Source organism: Gorilla gorilla, chromosome 2, assembly GCF_029281585.2.
Source record: "Gorilla gorilla gorilla isolate KB3781 chromosome 2, NHGRI_mGorGor1-v2.1_pri, whole genome shotgun sequence".
NCBI classification, from domain to species: Eukaryota; Metazoa; Chordata; class Mammalia; order Primates; family Hominidae; genus Gorilla; species Gorilla gorilla.
Window position 1 is genome coordinate 190,600,606 of NC_086017.1, and position 17,069 is coordinate 190,617,674.

The following is a 17,069-nucleotide window of genomic DNA, read 5'->3' on the forward strand; positions in this document are numbered from 1 at the left end:
TAATACTCATTCCTTTGTTATTCTCTCTCTCATTTTTTCTATATTACCCTCTGTAATTCTCTCTCTATTTAAATAAGCTCTTGGATTTCCTTCCCCTTATCTCACAATCTGTTGCTCACTCCCTAAAGAACATAGCACCTTGTAGTTAATGATGCTGAACAGATATTTGTTGAATGAATGCTTCTCTGTAGTGTAACTCCACCTGATTCCCTCCTCATAGCTCCTCAGCCTCCAACCTGTTGCTTCTCCCTCTGTGTTCCCATTCGGAGGAAATAGTACCAACACCCACCCAGCTGACCCAACTAAAACTAGAAATCTGAGAGTACTGTAGAGTCGCCATCCATCTGCCAAGTCTTATTAGTTCTGTTTCCTTCATGCATCATAGATAAGTTTTCTTCCCTTTATCCTTTCTGCCACTACCCTAGTTCAGACTTTCCTCATTGCTCCCCTAAATTATTGCACTAGTCTTGCCTCTGCTTTTTTCTTCCTTCAGCTCTTCCGTTCTTTGACCAATGTCCAGGCTGATCTTTTCAAAATGAGATTCCGATGATATTATCACACAGTTTTATTAATAAATCCTTTGGAGTGTTCCCAGAGGGTTCACTGAAAGGGAGAAAGAAAAAGAAAGGAAGAAAGGAAGGAAGGAAGGAAAGAAGGAGGAAGGAAGGAAGGAAGGAAGGAAGGAAGGAGAAAAGAAAAGAAAGTCTTGTAGCATAGCATGGTGAGTAGACAAAACTCATGTCATCAGGTCTCTGTCTCTTTATCTACCAAACTGTGACACTCCAGGCATATTGAAAAATCTGTAGTTGTTGGAACACATCCTGCTCTCATTTGCCTCCAGCTCCCTCTGCCTGGAGTGCTCTTCTCCCATCTTCATCCTGTTGTTCTTGTGATTAAATCTTATTCCCACTCTCCCCATCCCCAAACTCAGCTCAGACATTACCTCCTCTGTGAAGTCCCCCTTGATGAGGGTTTTCTCTACTCCCTTTGTTCTCCCAAGCCATCTCGTGTTTACTTCAACAGCACTTTGTACAATCTTGGGATCATTTAATTATTCTCGCGTCTTCTCCACTGCAATGTTTGTTCCCTGGAATCACAGATCATGTCTTGTTCATCGTATGATTGGCACATAGTTAATGCACAAAAAACGTTGATGTTAACTGAATGAATAACCACATGTTCTGGTGACTGATAGACTGTGAGGACTAAACAAAATGGAGAAGTCTAAGTTGACCAATTTTGATACTGAGAGGTTGGGAGAGTTGAAGCACTGAGAACAGAAACAGGGAAGTTTGGAGGCAGAGTTAGTTCAAGGAGAAGACTGATGCTTTGTCTTTATACATCATGAATTTTAACTGAAAGTATCCAAATGGAAATGACAAATATGGACATTTTATTTTTTATTAACTTTTTAAAAATAGAGACAGGTTCTCATTATGTTGTCCAGGCTGGTCTCGAACTGCTGGCCTCAAGTAATTTGCCTGCCTCAGCCTCCTAAAGTGCTGGGATTACAGGTGTGAGCCACCATGGCTGGCTGACATTTTCTTGTAGATACACAGTGCCCCCACCCACGCAGATCCATGGCAAACACGCCACCATGGATGACACATGGGCACAGCAGACCCCTCACTGGAGAGACAGCAGACCCCTCACTGGAGAGGCAGCAGCCGGGGCAGCGTGAGGCTCCCATGATCTCTCCGCCTCGCAGCGCTGTACAAGATGCTGATAGGGTTAAAATAGATAGCTATCTGCTTACATTTGCGAAAAGAAACTGAAAAGATAAACCAAAACCAATAAAAATGCAGATGGAAGTTATTCTTCTGTGAGTATACTTTATACAGTTTTAGCATCTTGTTAATATTTCACATATCCAAAAGATAAAAATCAATCAAAAAGGAAAGATAATCCCTAATTTTAAAAAATTGAAATACATATTTTATTGTTTTTAACTCTATATCAAGTTAGTGACATAACTACATAGAAAATAATTACTTGAAGTCATTAACACAGCATTTTGATATATTTGCTCAATGGAATATATTCTAACGACAAATAGAGCTGCAAAGAAATCGTAAAATTCATGCATTAGATACTTATTGTTAATAGTAATATCAGTATTATTTCAAAACTGTTTTATATGTTGCAGAAGAAAGCAATAACTATGTTAATATTGTTGGGAATCAAAACCTCTCTCTCAGCGTGTATATATATATATAGTCCCTGTAATGTTAAATTTGAATTGGAAATATCAGTATGAGCCTGTGATTTTTTAAAAATTTCCAGAAATATGTATTTCCTAGCTCTGTCCACTGAGAAGTCCTAGAAGTGATGACAGCACAGCTTGTGGCCTTTAAATATCATTTCCCACTCAACAAACCAAGTTTCCTTGGAGAAATGGAGGATTCCAGGTCTATGCATATATATACATATATATATACACACACACACACACACACACATATACGGCACCTTGCCTTTTTCATTGATATTGATAAGATGATCATGTAGAAATTGAATCATCCTTGTCTTAGGTGGTGGAGATCTGGAGAACATTTCATTTAACCCAAAGAGATTAATTTGTAAAATCAGAATGCCCATTTATTATTTTAGGAAGTGAAATAACACTACGAAATAAACTAGATATTCACACTGGCATTCTCTGTCTGTGGGCAGATCTTGGGAAGCCAAATTATAAGCAGAAGTAGCTTCTGAGCACCAAGCCCAAGTGAAGAGAGTTAGGTGGTAACCCTAGGGGTTGATGTTGTCAAGCCATGGTCATCCCACACAATCTCCACATAGACAACTCAATATGCAACTACTCCATGGAGCGGACTGTTGCCCTGTCCCACCTGGGTTTGCAGTGTTATAGACCCTTGGCCTCCATTCACCCTTTGGCCCTCCCTTCCCTTTTTTTTTTTTTTTTTTCTGGCCACCCTCCTACCCACTGGCAGCCTCTTTCTTTAGATATATTAAGACTATCAAGCCTTAGCAAGCAAAAGATCACATCTGTCCCTGCAGATGTGTTTTTGTACCACTTGGCATACAATATTGGTTGTCCACATTTCACATACAAATACAGAATTCTGACTTCAGAGACAGGGCCTCGCTCTGTCAGCCAGGCTGGAGTGCAGTGATGCAATCATGGCTCACTGCAGCCTCAGCTTTGACCTCCTGGGAACAAGTGATCCTCCCACCTCAGCCTCCCAAGTAGCTTGGACGCCAAGTGTGCACCGTCACTCCCAGCTAATTTTTATTTTATTTTATTTTTTTAAGATAGGATCTCACTATGTTGCCCAGGCTGGTCTCAAATGCCTGAGCTCAAGCAATCCTCCTGCTTCGGCCTCCCAAAGTGCTGGGATTACAGGTGTGAGCCACAGTGCCCAGCCTTATTTTTTTACAAAAAGAGAAAAAAATAGGAAAACAAATTGAGCCACAAGTAGTTGGAGAAGTAGAAGCTATCCAAAATCCCCAGTTTACCATGGACCCGCCCTGCCCAGCTCACTCATTTCTATCACTTGTATTGCCACTGTCAGTACTGAATTTGCAATCCTGGCTTTAAAATTCTTCTGTAGGATCAGTCCCTCTGCTGAGCCACTGCCCTCATTCAGTAGTGAACTATCAGAAGAAAATCTTTCTTCTTATTAATAGTACTCAGGTTCAAGGCTTGACTAGGATATCTCCCTGCTGGCTTCCTGTCTGCATTGGCACCATTTAGTGATGAACTAGTTAAAGCCATGCCATAGAGGAACTTTGCCAAAGAGAAAGAAAGCAAGGCCTGAGCCTTGAGGAAAGCCCACAGCAGAAAAGCAGAGGGGGGAAAAGACGCCTCTCCAGAATGGGCTTCCTATTTGCTCTTTCTTTTTTTTACATTTCTCATGTACAGACTTGAGAATCAGTCCCTTTTCTGGAACAAAATCTCTGTAGCCAGAATCCCTGAGGCAGATCTCCAATGTGAAGTTTCCTGCCTGGATTCACTAGCTGAGTCTTTGCACACGTTTGCCTTGTCATAGGCTGACATTCCTGACATAAGCATGTGTGAAGCAATCCCCTTTGTATGAATTATGTATAGGCTGGAACCCAAATCATCTCTGATCCCCATTACAGATGTTAGCCTTTTTTTAACTCTGACATAGACACATCCAGTGGTTGCCCATGAGATATGAATCTGGGCACGCCTGAAAGGTGGCGAATTTTGTTTCTCTGGGGTTCTGTTCACTAGCAGCCTCCAACTCCATGCTCTGACTCCCACCCCTCACCTACACAGATGCGTGATAAACCCACTGGCATGGGAGGTGTGTAGGTATGGCTGACCATCCCTGGGTGGCAGCAGTTGGGACGGTGGAGGCTCCCAAGAGCTCCCCTCCTCTCAGTGTTGGCCACATCACCATGTTCCACCTGCTCAAAAGAGCCGTGGTTGATCTCTCTGGGCCAAATCTCACTGAACATTTACAGTATCCAGAACCCGTCCTTTGCCACACGGCTCCCCATTGCCATTTTCCACATATTATATGTTTGGTTAATGTCTCCTTCTCTCACTATAAGGGCACCATGTCTGTTTTGTTCATCTATTTATATCCAGCATCTGATATACTACCTACCCAGAGCAGGCACTCAGTAACAACTGTATAAGATAATTGATTTCAGAGCATTCACAGTGGAAAGGACCTTAGATGAAATCTAGTTGCTTTCTTTATTTGACAGATGAATACAGTGGTGAAGAAATGTTCCCAAATCACGTGGATTTTCAGAGAGGCAGCATTAAGTAGTGGTTAAGACCAAAGACTCTGAAGGCAAAGTGCCTGGGTTCGTATCTTAGCTCTACCACTTACTGACTCAGTAAACACTTAACATCTTTGTGCCTCAGTCTCCTTATCTAGAAAAGTGAAATAATTGTAGCGGCTCATAAGGTTATTATGAGGATTAAATGATGTTAATAAGCACTTTATAAAGTGCTTAAAATAGTACTATTTTAAATGTTTGTGTTTGTCAAAAAAAAAGAAAAAAAGAGGCTAGGATAGGACCAAATTCTATGCCTCTTAACACCTCATCTGGTGCTTTTCACAAAACGGCCTAATGTTATTTTGGCATTGGGATAGAGTAGTGCTGTCCAGTAGAATTTTTCATGAAAATAGAAAGGCTCTGCACTGTCCAATATGGTAGCCCACTGGCCCCACACGGCTGAGTACTTGATATGAGGCTAGCATGACTAAAGAAATTAATTTTTAATTTGTTTGCTTTAATTAACCTTTAATTCGAATTAAACTATCCTAATAGACAGGGTCGTTGCAACAGCTAAGTCGTCATGGCTGATAGAATACGTGTCCTACTGCCCTAAAACTCTGGAGGATCCTTTTGAGCATGAACATTACAGTGTTCTGGAAGCCCAGAGACTCTCCACATCTTTATTTTGGCCAGACTTCCCAGGCCAGGCACCTGACATCAAGGTGAGGTTGCTGTTCTATCAGGTTGCTGTACAGGTTGGCATATCCCCCAAAACTGTGGTTAAATAAACCCATTAAGAGCATCTTCCTTTTTTTCCAGGACCATACATGATGAACTTTAAAACAACAACAGTCTATAGATAAACAAGACTTTCAAAGCTCTAGCATGAACATTTTTTTCAACCAGCTTTAGAATTATATATTCTTCAAGAATGCTTCAAATGCTACATTTAGAGAACAACTTTTCCGTATGCAGAGCTTTCTACTGCCATTAAAAAAAAGTCAATCCAAGAAAAAGGCAAGACCTCAACTGCTTGGTTTCCAAATTAAGCTACAGCTTGAGCTAAAAATAGCTTGCCAGTGTTGAGAATCTGTTCCCTGAATTTAAATGGCTTGCTCCTCTCCCAGAGGACAACATTCACTGTGTTCCATGGCAGGGGTGGACTCTGGGAAAGCACACTTCATTTTTTCTCTGCATTGATTTCTGCTTTGTGCTCAGAGCAGAGTAAAAAAACTGATAATAGTTTTATGTTCCACACATATGCATTGTGAAGTGTAATGAGCATAAATATCTATAGCTTTTAGTAGGAGTGTGTGTGTATGTGCATGTGTGTGTGCGTGTACGTGTGTGTGTGAATTCAGCTTTGCGTAGATAATCCTAAAGGTATCTATAAAAGCCTGAAAGTATGTTCTGAAATAGACTTTACCTTCTTTTTTTCCAAACATGTTACCATTTAGTCTACTAAAATTTATCTTCTCCTAATTGTCACTGAAAAGTTTCATGCTTTTTAATTTTAAAAATAGTCTCTATTTTTTCTTATATCTCGTGGAACTCGGGGATGGCTTTCTAACTGGTGGTAAAGACCAGAAGATGAAAATAAGAGATGTAAGTTGCAGGCTCAATATGGGGAAAAAGTTGTATTTCAAGATGGGTTGTATTACATATACTTAAAATTTTTTCAATACTAAAGAAAGGATAAGGCATTTCTCATGTGCAGCAATTTTTTTTTTTTTTTTGAGACAGGTTCTTGTTCTGTCACCAGGCTGGTGGTGTGATCACTGCTCACTGTAGCCTTGACCTCCTGGGCTTAAGCAAGCCTCCCACCTCAGCCTCCCAAGTAGCCAGGACTACAGATGTGTGCCGCCACCTCGGTTAATTTTTGTACTTTTTAGTAGAGGTGAGGTTTCTCCATATTGCCCAGGCTGGTCTCAACCTCCTGGGCTCAAGTGATCCTCTTGCCTTGGCTTCCCAGAATGTTGGGATTACAGGCATGAGCCACTGCATCTGGCCTACAACATTTTTTGTTTAAGTTTTCATTTTTATCAGCTGTACATGTACATAGTTTAAATGGTCAAATAATTCTATAAACCTTATAATTATTTTTTAGGATGAGTGCTTCTGCATATGTAAATACTTCCATAGGTACCTGCAAAGCCCTCCTTTTTTATTTTCTTGTTCACATGGACAATGCATTTGAAGTATAATAGCCATGCTTCATAACATCAATGTTCTCTCTCCCACCTACCCCTTTTAAAAATTTTTTGAAATCTTTGATACTGTTTTTTATTTAAAAAGTTATTGCATTCAACAGGAGTGGGGTAAAAATTTAAAAGTTATGGATATATATCATAAAATTAAAATAATTCAGAAATATAGAAAATATAAAACAAAAGCCCTCTGAAATCTCACTTTCCCATGGATAACCACAAAGTTTGATGCTTATCCTTCCTGATCCCTCAACCCCTACCTGGTAGTCATTGGCAGGCAATCGACATTTCATTTACTCATTCAACACATTTTTAAAGATTAAATGTAGAATGAGACACTGTGCTCCAGAAGGATTACAGTGATGACAAGGATGAATCAGAACTAGTTGATACCTCAGGAACACATAGTGGAGTTGAGGCATGAGCTGATATAAAATTGAGAAAATGAAATGTGCTGAAAGGAGCACACTGTGCCGTGGAGCTCAGCTGAGAAGACAGGGTTTCCATCAGGGTGGACCAGGACAGGTGTCCCAGAAGAAGCTGCATTTAGGCTGGGTCAGAGATATAGGTATAATGTGGACATGGAAAGATGGGGAAAGGCATTCTAGAGTCAAGGAACAGAATGAATCCAAGAAGGGATATGCCCAAAGCAAACAACGCTTGATGAATTTTGTTTAAGACACAGAAGCAGCCCATGGAAAAGCATGGTGGGAAGTCGCCTTTAGTCATCCTGACTTAGGTTGCACCTTCTCTGAGGGCAATGAGGAGAACTTCAAGTTTACAGGGCAAGGGTGTGAAGCAGACAGAGTGTTAGGGGCTGAATTATGTCCCCCATCAAATTCATATGTTGAATCCCTAATCTCCAATGTACCCGTATTTGGAGATAGAGCCTTTCTGGAGGAAATTAAGGTTAAATGAGGTCATAAGAGTGGTGCCCTAATCTAATACGACTGGGTGTCCTATAAGAAGAAGAAGAGACAATAGGGGTGTGATTGTGCAAAGAAAAGCTCATGTGGGGACACTGTAGAAAGGTGGCCACCTGCAAGCCAAGGAGAGAGGCTTCACCAGAAACCAACCCTGCCAGCACCTTCATCTTGGAGCTCCAGCCTCCAAAACTGTGAAAAATTATAATATCTGTTGTTTAAGCCGCCCAGTCTGTGGCATTTTGTTATGGCAGCCCTGAAAGAGTAATACACAACTTACCTTTGGTTTAGAACATTTCTTGGTTCTTACTAAAGAATAGGCTTTAGAATGGCCACATCTTAAAATGATGGAATTACTTTTATCCTTTGTGTTCTTTGCTTCTCCAGTTAAATAAGTGAGATTGACTTTATTGCTGTGTTTTATCATTATTTAATGTGAGAGCCTGATATTGAAAACCCATTAATATTTACAGTATGCTAACTTCTCTACAAATATCCAAAAGTCACTGTCTTAGCAACCTGAGTGATTTCAGTAATACGGCTTAATAAAAATAACAATAAAGTTAACACAGCTGCTAGCACTGGGTGTTTACAATGTGTCAGATAGTATTCTAAGTGCTTTTTATATATTGATTCATTTAATCCTCACAACAACCCTGTCTGGTAGTTACTATTATTACCCTATTTTACAGATTAGGAAGCTGTCATGCATGTCCACGTGAAGAGACCACCAACAGGCTTTGTGTGAGCAACAAGGCTGTTTATTTCACCTGGGTGCAGGCAGGCTGAGTCCAAAAAGAGTCAGGGAAGGGAGATAGGGATGGGGCCGTTTTATAGGATTTGGGTAGGTAGCAGAAAATTACAGTCAAAGGGGGTTATTCTCTGGTGGGCAGGGGCGGGGGTCACAAGGTGCTCAGTGGGGGAGCTTCTGAGCCAGGAGAAGGAATTTCACAAGGTAATGTCATCAGTAAAGGTGGGAACCAGCCATTTCTACTTCTTTTGTGATTCTTCACTTGCTTCAGGCCATCTGGATGTATACATGCAGGTCACAGGGGATATGATGGATTAGCTTGGGCTCAGAGGCCTGACATTCCTATCTTCTCATATTAATAAGAAAAATAACGTAAAATAGTGTTGAAGTGTTGGGGCAGCGAAAATTTTCGGGGGGTGGTATGGAGAGATAATGGGCGATGTTTCTCAGGGCTGCTTCGAGAGGGATTAGGGTCAGCATGGGAACCTAGAGTGGGAGAGATTAAGCTGAAGGAAGATTTTGTGGTAAGGGGTGATATTGTGGGGTTGTTAGAAGAAACATTGGTTGTATAGAATGGTTGGTGATGGCCTGGATACGGTTTTGTATGAATTGAGAAAGTAAACAAAAGACGCAGGGTCTGAATAAGAAAAGGAGAAAAACAGGTATTAAAGGACTAAAAATTGGGAGGACCCAGGACATCCAATTAGAGAGTGCCCAAGGGAGTTCAGTGCAATTACTTGCTTGATTGGTGAGTTTTTGGGCTCTATTCTTTACAGAGTCCTCTTTTTTAAGTTGGAGGCTGCCTGTTTTTAAAAGACCATTAGTCCATTCTACCTTTCCTGAAGATTGAGGACAGTAAGGGGTATGAAGGTTTTACCAAATACCAAGAGCCTGAGAAACTGCTTGGGTGATTTGACTAATAAAGGCCAGTCTGTTTTTGGACTGTACAGAGGTGGGAAGGCAAAACCTAAGAATTATGTCTTACAGAAGGGAAGAAATGACCGTGGTGGCCTTTTCAGACTCTGTGGGAAAGGCCTCTACCCATCCAGCGAAAGTGTCTACCCAGACTAAGAGGTATTTTAGTTTTCTGACTCAGGGAATATGAGTAAAGTCAACTTGCCCGTCCTGGGAGGGGGCAAATCCCCAAGCTTGATGTGTAGGGAAGGGAGGGGGCCTGAACAATCCCTGAGCAGTAGTAGAATGCAGATGGAACACTGAGAAGTGATTTCCTTGAGGACAGATTTCCACAATGGAAAGGAAATGAGAGGTTTTAAGAGGCAGGCTAGCGGCTTGTAACCTACATGGAAGAGGTTATGAAATGATAACAGAATAGAATGGGCCTGTGAGGCTGGAAGGAGATATTTTTCTTGGTCTAAGAACCATTTGCCTTTTGTGGGAAGAGATTGATAGGTGGAAGTTTCAGTGGGGGAGTAGGTGGGAGTGACTGATGAGAAGGAGAAAAACTGGCTGTGAGGGACAGAAGTTGGAATGTTAGCTGCTTCTTTAGCTACCTTATCAGCATAACCATTGCGCTGAGTGATGGGAATCTGATGCCTTTTGATGGCCCTTGCAGTGAATGACTCCAGCTTCCTTTGGAAGTAAAGCGGCCTTGAGAAGAGTTTTTATTAAAGAGGCATTAATGATGGAGGACCCTCGTGTAGTGAGGAAACCTCTTTCAGTCCATATAACAGCATGGTGGTGCAGGATATGGAAGGTGTCAGGCCTCTGAGCCCAAGCTAAGCCATCATATCCCCCGTGACCTGCACATACACATCCAGATGGCCGGTTCCTGCCTTAACTGATGACATTCCACCACAAAAGAAGTTAAAATGGCCTGTTCCTGCCTTAACTAATGACATTACCTTGTGAAATTCCTTCTCCTGGCTCATCCTGGCTCAAAAGCTCCCCTGCTGAGCACCTTGTGACCCCCGCCCCTGCCTACCAGAGAACAACCCCCCTTTGACTGTAATTTTCCTTTACCTACCCAAATCTTATAAAACAGCCCCACCCCTATCTCCCTTCACTGACTCTCTTTTCGGACTCAGCCCGGCTGCACCCAGGTGATTAAAAAGCTTTATTGCTCACACAAAGCCTGTTTGGTGGTCTCTTCACATGGACATGAGTGAAATTTTGGTGCCGTGACTTGGATCGGGGGACCTCCTTTGGGAGATCAATCTCCTGTCCTCCTGCTCTTTGCTCCATGAGAAAGATCCACCTATGACCTCTGGTCCTCAGACCAACCAGCCCAAGGCACATCTCACCAATTTTAAATTGGATAAGCGACCTCTCTTTACTCTCTTCTCCAACCTCTCTTGCTATCCCTCAACCTCTTTCTCCTTTCAATCTTGGTGCCACACTTCAATGTCTCCTTTCTCTTAATTTCAGTTCCTTTCCTTTTCTGGTAGAGACAAAGGAGACACGTTTTATCCGTGAACCCAAAACTCTGGCACTGGTAACGGACTCGGGAAGACAGTCTTCCCTTGGTGTTTAATCACGCAGGGACGACTGCCTGATTATTCACCTACGTTTCAGAGGTGTCTGACCACGTGGGGACGCCTGCCTTGGTCCTTCACCCTTAGTGGCAAGTACCGCTTTTCTGGGGGGCAAGAACCCTCTGACCCCTTCTCTCCGTGTCTCTACCCCTTCTCCACTTTCCTGGGGGGCAAGCACCCCCCACCCCTTCTCTTCATGTCTCTACTCTCTCTTTTCTCTGGACTTGCCTCCTTCACTATGGGCAACCTTCCACCCTCCATTCCTCCCTCTTCTCCCTTAGCCTGTGTTCTCAAAAACTTAAAACCTCTTCAACTCACACCTGACCTAAAACCTAAGTGCCTTATTTTCTTCTGCAATGCTGCTTGACCCCAATACAAACTCAACAGTGGTTCCAAATAGCCAGAAAATGGCAGTTTTGATTTTTCCATCCTACAAGATCTAAATAATTCTTGTCATAAAATGGACAAACGGTCTGAGGTGCCTGATATTCAGGCATTCTTTTACACATGGTTCCCTCCCTAGTCTCTGTTCCCAATGCAACTCGTCCCAAATCTTCCTTCTTTCCCTCCCGCCTGTCCCCTCAGCCCCAACCACAAGTGTCGCTGAGTCTTTCTTCTTTTGAATCTTCCTTTTCTACAGACCCGTCTGACCTCTCCCCTCCTCCCCAGGCTGCTCATTGCCAGGCCAAGCTAGGTCTCAATTTTTCCTCAGCCTCCGCTCGCCCACTCTATAATCCTTTTATCACCTCCCCTCTTCACACTCGGTCCGGCTTACAGTTTCATTCTGTGACTAGCCCTCCCCCAAGCAATTTCCTCTTAAAAAGGTGGCTGGAGCTAAAGGCATAGTCAAAGTTAATGCTCCTTTTTCTTCATCCCAAATCAGATAGCATTTAGACTCTTTTTCATCAAATATAAAAAACCAGCCCAGTTCATGGCTCATTTGGCAGCACCCCTGAGATGCTTTACAGCCCTAGACCCTGAAAAGTCAGAAGGCCATCTTATTCTCAATATGCATTTTATTTTATTACCTAATCTGCTCCCAACATTAAATAAAGCTCCAAAAATTAAATTCCGGCCCTCAAACCCCACAACAGGACTTAATTAACCTCGCCTTCAAGGTGTACAATAAAAGAGTAGAGGCAGCCAAGTAGCAACATATTTCTGAGTTGCAATTCCTTGCCCCCACTGTGAGACAAACCCCAGCCACATCTCCAGCACACAAGAACTTCCAAACACCTAAACCACATGGCCAGGCATTCCTCCAGGCCTGCCTCTCCCAGGAGCTTGCTACAAGTGCCAGAAATCTGGCCACCGGGTCAAGGAATGCCCACAGCCTGGGATTCCTCCCAAGCCATGTGCCATCTGTGTGGGACCCCACTGGAAATCAGACTGTTCAACTCACCTGGTAGCCACTCCTAGAGCCCCTAAAACTCTGGCCCAAAGCTCTCTGACTCCATCCCAGATCTTCTTGGTTTAGCGGCTGAAGACTGACACTGCCCAATCACCTCAAAAGCCCTCTAGACCATCACAGATGCCAAGCTTCAGGTAACTCTCACAGTGGAGGGTAAGTCCGTCCCCTTTTTAATCAATACAGAGGCTACCCACTCCACATTACCTTCTTTTCAAGGGCCTGTTTCCCTTGCCTCCATAACTGTTGTGAGTATTGATGGCCAGGCTTCTAAACCTCTTAAAAACTCCCCAACTCTGGTGCCAACTTGGACAACATTCTTTTATGCACTCTTTTTTAGTTATCCCCACCTGCCCACCTCCCTTATTAGGCCGAGACATTTTAACTAAATGATCTGCTTCCCTAACTATTCCTAGGCTACAGCCACACCTCATTGCTGCCTTTTCCCCCAGTTCAAAGCCTCCTTCACATCCTCCCGTTGTATCTCCCCATTTAAACCACAAGTATAGGACACCTCTACTCCCTAATTGGCAACCGATCATGCACCCCTTACCATCCCATTAAAATCTAATCACCCTTACCCTGCTCAATGCCAATATCCCATCCCACAGCATGCTTTAAAAGGATTAAAGTCTGTTATCACTCGCCTGCTACAGCATGGTCTTTTAAAGCCTATAAACTCCCCTTACAATTCCCCCATTTTGTCTGTCCAAAAACCGGACAAGCCTTACAGGTTAGTTCAGGATCTGTGCCTTATCAACCAAATTGTTTTTGCCTATCCACCCCATGGTGGCAAACCCATATACTCTCCTAACCTCAATGCCTCCCTCCACAACCCATTATTCTGTTCTGGATCTCAAACATGCTTTCTTTACTATTCCTTTGCACCCTTCATCCCAGCCTGTCTTTGCTTTCATTTGGACTGACCCTGACACCCATCAGGCTCAGCAAATTACCTGGGCTGTACTGCCACAAGGCTTCACAGACAGCCCCCATTACTTCAGTCAAGCCCAGATTTCTTCCTCAGCTGTTACCTATCTCGGCATAATTCTCATAAAAACACACGTGCTCTCCCTGCTGATCATGTCCAGCTAATCTCCCAAACCTCCATCCCTTCTACAAAACAACAACTCCTTTCCTTCCTAGGCATGGTTAGTGCAGTCAGAATTCTTACACAAGAGCCGGGACCGTGCCCTATAGCCTTTTTATGCAAATAACTTGACCTTACTGTTTTAGCCTAGCCCTCACGTCTGTGTGCGGCGGCTGCCGCCACCCTAATACTTTTAGAGGCCCTCAAAATCACAAACTATGTTCAACTCACTCTCTACAGTTCTCATAACTTCCAGAATCTATTTTCTTCCTCCCACCTGATGCATATACTTTCTGCTTCCCAGCTCCTTCAGCTATACTCACTCTTTGTTGAGTCTCCCACAGTTACCATTGTTCCTGGCCCGGACTTCAATCCGGCCTCCCACATTATTCCTGATACAACACCTGACCCCCATGATTGTATCTCTCTGATCCACCTGACATTCACTCCATTTCCCCATATTTCCTTCTTTCCTGTTCCTCACCCTGATCACACTTGGTTTATTGATGGCAGTTCCACCAGGCCTAATCGCCGCACACCAGCAAAGGCAGGCTATGCTATAGTACAAGCCACTAGCCCGCGTCTTAGAGCCTCTCATTTCCTTTCCATCGTGGAAATCTGTCCTCAAGGAAATCACTTCTCAGTGTTCCATCTGCTATTCTACTACCCCTCAGAGATTGTTCAGGCCCCCTCTCTTTCCTACACATCAAACTCAGGGATTTGCCCCACCCAGGACTGGCAAATTGATATTACTTACATGCCCCAAGTCAGAAAACTAAAATACCTCTTAGTCTTGGTAGACACAGGGTCTCAGAAGGCGACCGTGGTCATTTCTTCCCTTCTGTCAGACATAATTCCTCGGTTTGGCCTTCCCACCTCTATACAGTCTGATAACGGACCAGCCTTTATTAGTCAAATCACCCAGGCAATTTCTCTAGGTCTTGGTATTCAGTGAACTCATGGTCTTTTAAAAACTCACCTCACCAAGCTCAGCCACCAACTTAAAAAGGACTGGACAATACTTTTACCACTTTCTCTTCTCAGAATTCAGGCCTGTCCTCGGAATGCTACAGGGTACAGCCCATTTGAGCTCCTGTATAGACACTCCTTTTTATTAGGCCCCAGTCTCATTCCAGACACCAGACCAACTTGGACTGCACCCCAAAAAAACTTGTCATCCCTACTATCTTCTGTCTAGTCACACTCCTATTCACCATTCTCAACTACTCATAAATGCCCTGCTCTTGTTTACGCTGCCAGTTTACACTGTTTCTCCAAGCCATCACAGCTGATATCTCCTGGTGCTATCCCCAAACCGTCACTCTTAACTCCCTCTTGAAGTAAATAAATAATCTTTGCTGACAGGGATATGCCGAACCTACTTAGGCACTCTCTAATTGGATGTCCTGAGTCCTCCCAATTCTTAGTCCTTTAATACCTGTTTTTCTCTTTGTCTCATTCCATTCTTTTTTCAATTCATACAAAACCATATCCAGGCCACCACCAACCATTCTATATGACAAATATTTCTTCTAACAACCCCGCAATATCACCCCTTACCATAAAATCTTCCTTCAGCTTAATCTCTCCTACTCTAGGTTCCCACGCTGCCCCTAATCCCGCTCAAAGCAGCCCTGAGAAACATCGCCCATTATCTCTCCATACCACCTCCAAAAATTTTCACCACCCCAACACTTCAACACTATTTTGTCTTATTTTTCTTATTAATGTAAGAAGACAGGAATGTCAGGCCTCTGAGCCCAAGCTAAGCCATCATATCCCCTGTGACCTGCACGTACACATCCAGATGGCCGGTTCCTGCCTTAACTGATGACATTCCACCACAAAAGAAGTGAAAATGGCCTGTTCCTGCCTTAACTGATGACATTGTCCTGTGAAATTCCTTCTCCTGGCTCATCCTGGCTCAGAAGCTCCCCCACTGAGCACCTTGTGACCCCCACCCCTGCCCACCAGAGAACAACCCCCTTTTGACTGTAATTTTCCTTTACCTACCCAAATCTTATAAAACGGCCCCACCCCTATCTCCCTTCGCTGATTCTCTTTTAGGACTCAGCCCGCCTACACCCAGTTGATTAAGAAGTTTTATTGCTCACACAAAGCCTGTTTGGTGGTCCCTTCACATGGACGCGAGTGAAAGAAGGCATATTTACAGTCAGTATAAATATTGACGCGTAGTCCTTTTGCAAGAGTGAGGGCCTGAGTTAAGGCAATGAGTTCGGCTTGCTGAGAGGTAGTGGAGCGGGGCAGAGCAGTAGCCTTAATAATAGATGTGGAAGATACTATAGCATAGCCTGCCTTTGCTGGTGAGCGGCGATTAGGCCTGGTGGAACTGCCGTCAATAAACCAAGTGTGATCAGGGTGAGGAACAGAAAAGAAGGAAATATGGGGAAATGGAGTGAATGTCAGGTGGATCAGAGAGATACAGTCATGGGGGTCAGGTGTGGTATCAGGAATAATGTAGGGGCCAGCCTAAAACAGTAAGGTCAAGTTGTTTGGACAGAGGGATTACAGGGCATGGTCCTGGCTCTTGTGTAAGAATTTTTACCACACAGCCCTATATTTTGGCTGTGTGTAATGAAAAGGGTTGGGATGAGTTAGGGAGAGCTAGTGTGAGAGTAGATTTTAGGGCTGTTTTTAAGGAAGGGAAAGAGGAGTGGTGAAAGGATTTAGGATCTATGCGGTCAGCTAGGTTTGCTTATGTGAGTTCATATAATGGTTTAGTCAGAATGGTAAAACTAGGTATCCAAATGCAGAAGTACCTAACCATGCCTAGGAAGGAAAGGAGTTGTTTCATAGAAGGGATTGGGGCTTGGGAGATTAGCCGGACACTATCAGCAGGGAGACCACGTGTGTTTTCATGAAGAATTATACCGAGATAGGTAAGGGATGAGGAAGAAATTTGGGCTTGATTGAAGTAATGGGGGCTGTCCAAGAAGCCTTGCGGCAGTACAGCCCAGGTAATTTGCTGAGCCTGATGGGTGTCAGGGTCAGTCTAAGTGAAAGCAAAGAGAGGCTGGGATGAAGGGTGCAAAGGAATAGTAAAGAAGGCATGTTTGAGATCCAGAACAGAATAATGGGTTGTGGAGGGATTGTGGAGGGAGGTATTGAGGATAGGAGAGTATATGGGTTTGGCACCACGGGGTGGATAGATAAGACAATTTGGTTGATAAATTGTGGATCCTCAACTAACTTGTAAGACTTGTCTGGTTTTTGGACAGGTAAAATAGGGAATGGTAAGGAGAGTTTATAGGCTTTAAAAGGCCATGCTGTAACAGGTGAGTGATAACGAGTTTTAATCCTTGTAAAGTGTGCTGTGGGATGGGATATTGGTGTTGAGCAGGGTAAAGGTGATTAGGTTTTAATGGGATAGTAATGGGCGTGTGATTGGTTGTCATGGAGGGAGTAGAGGGGTCCCATACTTGTGGGTTAAGGTGGGGGGATATGAGAGGAGGATG

General features: G+C 43.4%; 1 protein-coding gene across 1 annotated transcript in view; it reads left to right on the forward strand.

Moving 5' to 3' along the window:
* Positions 1-15,748, forward strand: part of LOC101147312 (bifunctional methylenetetrahydrofolate dehydrogenase/cyclohydrolase, mitochondrial-like) — a 58,197-nt gene extending 42,449 nt beyond the window's left edge. Inside the window, 3 exon segments of the mRNA XM_055382143.2 lie at positions 5,275-5,444; positions 12,573-12,640; positions 15,661-15,748. Coding sequence (XP_055238118.2) covers positions 5,275-5,444; positions 12,573-12,640; positions 15,661-15,748 — 326 coding nt within the window.
* Positions 15,749-17,069: the final 1,321 nt, after the last annotated feature.